Consider the following 7,206-nt stretch of genomic DNA (forward strand, 5'->3'; position numbering starts at 1 on the left):
TTTGTGTCTGCACCTTTGCACAATGCTCACTTCCTGTTTTTAGTGGAGTTGGTAAGGTCGCTGTCCTCCCCTCGCTGCCCATAAAAGGGGTTGATTTCATCCTCGGGAATGATTTAGCAGGTGGAAAAGTGATGCCTGTGCCTGAGATGCTGGATAAGCCTGAAACACGCTTAGAAGTTAAACAGCAAGAATATGCTAACATTTTTCCTGCTTGTGTGGTAACTAGATCTCAATCCAAGAAGAATGACTTTGATTTGTCTGACTCTTTCCTCGTTATGAAAGAAGCACCCGATAGTGTTAGACCAGAAGCTATGCTTAATGATGAGTCTAGAAAGATGTTTTCCCTTCCTAATGCAGACATAAAACTGCCCGCTTCTAGAGAGGAATTTATTGTTGCACAGCTTGAAGATGACTCTCTTCTGAAATGCCGTTCTTCTGTACTTACGCAGGAGGAAGCTAAGGTAAAGAAGATGGCGTACTAATGTCACACAACACAGGGATGATGTGTAGAGTAAAAAAATCTAACACTGGGTCTCATTTATTTGGTGTCTCTAGGCTGTTCACAGGTCACTTTTTCTAAAGACTAAACTTGATACATGTAAGCTTTAGACTTTTAATACGTCAAAGAATTGCTTTTGTATTAACTTTGACGTGAGTGTAATTAGACTTAAGCAGGTTGTGTCTGATCTAAAGAAAAGACAAACATCCTTTTTTGTTTGTTTACTGACAAAGAATAAGGAGTATCCTCACCTACAAGGAGTATTGGCAGGATAAGGTCAAAGGTCTCTCGATCACACAGTATTTCATTGTTTTGTCATATGCTGCAACACCAACACCCAGTCTAACTACATCATAGGTAGATTTGGAAACCCTGAGTTGACTTAATAACTTAATAACCTGATAACCACTTTTCGTGTGACCTCTTGACCTGATCAGAATTTACTATGTTTCCATTTGTCACTTCAGTCTTTACTCTGAAATACAGGAAATGACATCATGGCTCAAAATCTTTGTCATTAAACTTTTTCTTTATTTAACATTTTTTAACTTCATTTAACTTTATTTAACAAAATAAATTCAATAAAAACTTAAGAACAGGGAACTGATTTTTCATTGAACTTTTGAGAAAGAAAACGGAAATCACTGAAAAAAAAGGTAACCACTGAACACAAACACTACAGAAGAACAGTTTACAAAGATTAAAATGGAACTACGGGAACATTTTCATTCATAGCTGCCTCATTAGATCTTTACAGCAGAGTCTATCTGAACTCTGTGGAGCCTGATCTCAAGGGTTTTAAGTTGGGCCCTGAAACCAGAAGAGGATGTTTCTCTCTCTTCAGATTCACTCTGATCCTGTGATGGGAACGATTTCAGCCCTGCGTGATCACGCTGATGTTTGCACAGAGCAGATAATGAAGTGAATGTTTTGGCACATTGGTAACAGTGAAAGAGTTTATTAGTAACGTGGGATCGTTTGTGTGCAGAGTATGAACTGAGATTTTTGAAGCTCTTGTCACACTGCTCACAGCTGTAGTTTCCTTCCATGTGTGTACGTTCATGCTCGTTACAATTATCTGAACGTGAGACGCTTTTGTCACAGTGTCTGCACTTGTATGGTTTCTCTCCTGTGTGGACTCGTTTGTGTTTTTTAAGGTTACTTGCAGTGGTGAAGGATGACCCACACTGATCACAGAGGTGCTTTTTGACACCACTGTGACAGAGTTCGTGTTGTTTTAACTCAGTTGATGTGGGGAAGCTTCTCCCACATTCTTTGCAGTATTTCAGTTTGTCTCCAGTGTGTTTACGTTGATGTATTTTTAGGCCGGCTTGCTGACTGAAAGTTTTTCCACAGATGTCACAACGAAAGTCTTTCCCACCACCACAGCGATGACAGGGTTGAGAAGTGGATCCATCTGTGTCGCTCTGCTTCTAAACAAAGACACAAAGACAGTGTAAGTCAGTCCTTCAACACTTTTATCCTGAACGTGGCCTGAAATAAAGAGCATCTCTGCAGACGTCCAATCATATTTTAATTGTTTCAATTAACACACTCAGTTTACTGGGCTACAATAACTACAATACTACCACCATAATACTACAGTAATACTTATTTAATATTATAGTAACATCTGACTTAAACTTAAGTACTAAAACACTGATGTTTTTAGGGTATCCACATAGTGCTAAACTACTGTAACACTGCAATAATACTAATTTAATACTGCATTAATAACACTGTAGTTGTGCAGTTATAACACTCAGCTGACTGGGACACAAAAAACACTATTACCCCCAATGACACTGCAATTATAGCATTAAATGGGTATTTTAACACTAAAAGTACTAAAGCTATATGAAAGCAATGATACTACAGCTACAATACTACGAAACATTACGTAACGATACAACTTTGTTAACCATATGAGAAGATTACTGAATGGTTTGGCTTTGCACTTAATTTAAGTTTTATTATTATTATTCCATGTACACCTGACAGAGGAATACGCTGGTGTAAACCAAAGGCCATTTATACAGAAATAATAACACCATGATATACCACGAAGCTGCCTGAAGATACAATAACAGCATCATATCAGTTTTCAGAACTTTTAGTTTTTCTTATGATTGTGTGAAAAAAATTATAACTGAAATTAAAACTTGAATAATGGCTCAGAGCTACTCTTCGGTGCAGTAGAAGTGCTAACATGCTAACACAATTTAATGAGCAGACTTGTTCCAAACAGTCAGACTGAACTTACAAGATAAAAATAAAAATACATACCTCACAGTAACTGCACTTGTAGAGTCTCTTTCTGGTGTGGATCTGTTGGTGTTGTCTCAGGTACTGTGGAGTTTTAAAAGTCTTCTCACACAGGTCACATTGATAAGGTTTCTCCTCAGTGTGGGTAAACATGTGGCATTGTAAGTGTGCATCTGTTGTAAAGTATTTGCCACACTGATCACACCAGTACACATCTTCTCCGGTGTGAATGCGTAGGTGTATATTTCGGCTCCGTAGCTGGCTGAAGGTTTTTCCACAGATGTCACAGCTGTATGCCTTAATTCCAGAGTGGGTAACTAGATGACTCTGTAAGTGGCTACTTCGAGTAAAAGCTCTGCCGCACTGATCACAGCTGTACGCTTTAACTCCACTGTGGATGACTTGGTGTCTTTTTAGGGCTTTCTTCCAGGGAAAGGACTTTCCACACAAGTCACAGCGGAACGGTCTCTCTCCAGTGTGGATGAGCTGATGTTGTTTTAGTTTAGACTTCAAAGTAAAACCATTCCCACACTCGTCACAGGTGTATTTTTTCTCTCTCTTTCTTCTGTGAGGTTTGTCGGCCTCCTGAGAGCGCTGACTTCTCAGTCCATGTTGGTCCTGCAGTGACAGAGATACAAACAGAGGCAGTGAGTGAAATGCATTCATTGAACAAACTGAAGCTTCAAACTCCCTCCATTAACACTAGTTTTAAACCTGAAGGTGGAGTGTGGCACCAAACACCTTAAAGGTCTCTTATCCCCACCTACTGGTAGTAGTAACACATTACATCCAACCTGGTGTTAAACATAATTAATGACTGTAAACACTCTAAAATCATGCCCATCCCTCCTGCTTGTACACAAATATTAATGCTAACACACTCAGAATAGTAATAAATGTTTACCAGGTCCGTACTTTTTTTATATTTCCTTTTACTGATTCTTATTATATATTTCTGTAATTGTCTAATTTATTCAATGATAATGAATCAAATGTAACAGTTACTAGCTTGGTTCAGTGAAGGATGATATCAGAGTCTGATTGTAACCTGAGGGTTTTTTTTTTACTTTTACTCTCTACTTTTCTACTCCTTACATTTTCAAAACAGGCTTGTTACTTCTGGTTTAAGGCATTTGAGGGGAGTTATTTCATCACTGCAGGTATCAAAGATCAAATCGATTTGAGCCTAAACAGTAACATGTGAAATCCAATCATGATCATGTACTAATCATGAGAGATGAAAGAGGCAAAACTGTGTGCTTTAGTCAGGGGTTAAATTGGGCCGGTGTTTATGTTTTTTGGCACAAAACCTGAACGACTGCAGGTGCTGATAAGGTGCAGTCGCGGTATTTCAACATCTAGCAATACAAAGACAACAAAGAAAAAATGGAGTAATATTTTTTATGTGGCAGGTAATGTCAAATGCAGCGTTTCTATCAGCTCAACAAACATCAGCAAACACAAAACTCTTTATGTGCATTTTGTCTCACAGTGTGATTTAAAGACTGCTGTAAAAATCCTCTGCAGGTTAGTGCAGGATAAGCAGGTAAGTTTACTGTTTACTGCATTGTATTATTACATTATTATTACATTACATTAATATAGCACAAGGTTCAGTTAGTTTAGCATAAAACATATATCGGTACTTCAGCTTTTAATGGAGTATTTCTTGACACTAGTTTCTGCCACCTTCTGTGTTGAGCTCATTGTTTTCTCTGCAGTGGCTGAGCTGAGTCCAAGTAGTTGTTGTTTCTCTGCTGCTCCGTCAGACTCTTCTCCTCCTGCTGATCAGCTGGGACACAAAACAGATCTTTGTTAGACCCCACACTGCACTGAAGAGTCAAAGTGTCTCATATGTTCATTTGAGAACACAAAGAACAAATATCTAGCTTCCCTGGGTGGGCAACTTGGTTGAAATAAAACAAAAGGTTTGAGCACCGATACCAAATTTAGCAGTATGGCACACCAGTACCAGGAGAGCAATTCCTGTTTAAAGAATGCCCTGGCCAAAAACAAACACAAAACAATCAATGGAGATGCAAAAACTAGTACAGTGTTTCCAAACCACTGTGCCGTGGCACATACGTGTGCCGTGAGAAATGATCAGGTGTGCCGTACAAGATTATCCTGTCTGAGTGGGTGTAGAAATCTGAGCCATGATCTGAATAACCCTCATCACTCAGTCCACTCACAGTTGGATTCTATACATGGATCAAGTCCACTGCACTACTTTTCAAGCATTCTGAAACCTGTCCTCTAATGTGTGCCTTCCTCCTCTTTGTATTTACTCCTCCTCTCTGTCATTTATTCTAGCTGTCTTACTATTTATAATGTTTTCCAAGCACAGTTGGTATGGAGCACCCAGAATTTAGTTAAATATGTACAATGAAAATAAAAAAAACTATTCTATTGTATTCTATTCTATTTATCTTTGTTCCTCCATTTCAGTTTTGTTTGCAAACATGAAAATTATCTCACCCTCCAAAAAATTATGGAGCTTAAAAAAATCAGCAGTACTTTTAAATGTGATAAAATTAGAGCACAGATCCCCTCTTAGGGGCCGAGGCTGTATTTGTTTTAAAAATGCATCTCTGGTATCTCTGGCCTATCATTATTATTTTGCTAACAGTTAAGCAGACTCACTCGCTGAATACTGATCAGTATATATCAAATAATCTTTGAAATGATTCTAATAACAGGCCTCTCACAATGAGGCCAGTTTTTACAGTCAAATGCCCTGTGGGCTGACACAACTTTGCACTGATAAGACAAAGACAGCTGTGTTTAAGCCTGGAATACATTTATTTTTATATTTCTCATAAATGTATTTTATTATAGCGCTTTTAATGCCAACATGTCGGAATTTAAGTTACCTTAAATGGATGAAGGGTGGCGCTAGCTAGCTTGGTTAGCTAGCTGCATTCAAAAACTGTGCAGGTGCCACAGAGATGCTAACTAGCGCTTAGTAACAAACCAAAAAATAATAGAAGCTTAGCTCATTTTAAAGATTTTTTCTAATATTACCACTGTTTTCTTCTCTGTGTTTCATTAGCATTTGTTGATATTTTCTTGTAAATTAGTTTATAGCAGCTTGACTTGATGTAGAGGCTTTTTCTTTCACAGGGTTCACAAATAACTGACAACAGAGACCGAGGAGAGCAACAGAAAACTCCACTCAGGAGCTAAACTCAAGATTGACTGAACTCACATCAAAGTTACCTTAGTGCTTCTCTTTAGATGAGCCAGAACAATAAACTAAAACACAAACGCAATCAAGCGGGAACTGTGTGGCTTCTTCTTCTTCTTTTGGGTTTTTCTTTGGCGGTTAAAGTTTTAAGGTGCATTACCGCCACCTGCTGGACTAGATGGTTAATATCCTAAATGTCATCATTCCTTTTTTATGGCTTAAACTGTTTCTCATGAAAGAAAAAAACTAATTGAGTCTCACTCTTTGTGAGCTAAAACTAGAGATTTAAAAGTATTTTAATAAACAATAAAAACTACGACAAAATGTTTCAGTGTGTTTTATTCATTAACATAAACATCAGATGTCTTCAGCTTACCATTAGCTCCATTTCTTTAAGAGGTTTTGCTTTCTGCAGGCCGCCACAGCATATAAGAATGTGTTGTTTTTCCTGATTTAATAAAGGTTACACTGACTCACTTCTCTATCATCAGATCCAAGTGTGACATTAGCCATAATTTCCCAGGAGGGTACTTGGGTATTGAGCCACAGCACAGTTTTCAGGTTTAATTAATGGGTTTGAGTACAACCTGATAATTACAGGCATTCAAACTGTTTGCTGATGAACTTTGGAGGTAAAATTATAGACAGCTTTAGAAGGTTTTTCATAGGAGAAGTATAGATAGATACTTGTTCCCACTGAATGAGGTTAAATCTTTTACTGGTTGATTGATGAACCTCACAATAACTTGTGTTGCTTTGCAGATAAACTCGGCCTGGTTGGTGCAAAAAGTCATTCATCTGCACCATGAAGCCATGAAATCTCTGAATAACAAAGACACACGAGACAGGAACATTTCTTTTGTCTTCCATGTAACAATCCCTAACTCTGTAATTAACCAATGTGACATTTTATCTTGGATGTCTAAACTGGCTCATCCCAGTGTGGCTGTTGCTCAAGATTTAGCACAAGTCACCTTCTGATCAGAAGCTTTGTGGTTTGATCCCTGGCTGCTCCAGTCTGCAAGCCACATATCCTTGGCCAAGATACTAATTCCAAGTTGCTTTCTGATGCATCCACTGGAGCGTGAATGTTTTATGGAATTTGTCAAACAGTTTTACGTGTGGTCACATTGTTTTGTTTTTGTGTTCGGATTGAAGCGCACGCTTGTGAGTCCTCCAAAGTTACACAACATTCACTGAAGATGAAGACTTTTTAAAATCTTAGTTTGCACTTGTGGATCATACTGTGTGCATT

The 7,206-nt window shown here is 38.2% G+C and overlaps 1 protein-coding gene across 3 annotated transcripts; it reads right to left on the reverse strand.

Annotated features, from left to right (window-relative positions):
• Nucleotides 1-1,103: 1,103 nt before the first annotated feature.
• Nucleotides 1,104-4,552, reverse strand: LOC146380139 (uncharacterized). 3 transcript variants are annotated; one of them, XM_084940362.1, is made up of 3 exons: nucleotides 4,454-4,552; nucleotides 2,786-3,382; nucleotides 1,104-1,932 (listed from the first exon to the last, which is right to left on the reverse strand). In XM_084940362.1, exons 1-3 carry the CDS (start codon nucleotides 4,469-4,471, stop codon nucleotides 1,243-1,245), a joined length of 1,305 nt encoding a protein of 434 aa, XP_084796488.1. In that variant the 5' UTR covers nucleotides 4,472-4,552; the 3' UTR covers nucleotides 1,104-1,242. The 3 variants fall into 3 exon arrangements, with proteins under 3 accessions (XP_084796488.1, XP_084796487.1, XP_084796486.1); XM_084940361.1 differs by lacking the exon at nucleotides 4,454-4,552 and having other exon boundaries at nucleotides 1,104-1,929; nucleotides 2,786-3,512; XM_084940360.1 differs by lacking the exon at nucleotides 4,454-4,552 and having other exon boundaries at nucleotides 2,786-3,512.
• Nucleotides 4,553-7,206: the final 2,654 nt, after the last annotated feature.

The sequence above is a fragment of the Perissodus microlepis genome, chromosome 9, assembly GCF_051167445.1.
Source record: "Perissodus microlepis isolate ML-2025 ecotype Zambia chromosome 9, ASM5116744v1, whole genome shotgun sequence".
Lineage (NCBI taxonomy): Eukaryota > Metazoa > Chordata > Actinopteri > Cichliformes > Cichlidae > Perissodus > Perissodus microlepis.

Bases quoted from the DNA above. Each gene is read 5' to 3' on its own strand.
- LOC146380139 (XM_084940360.1), bottom strand. From the start codon at position 3,430: ATGAATGCATTTCACTCACTGCCTCTGTTTGTATCTCTGTCACTGCAG. The intron at 1,933-2,785 runs GTATGTATTTTT...GTCTTTGTTTAG, and splicing joins ACAAGTGCAGTTACTGTGAG to AAGCAGAGCGACACAGATGG.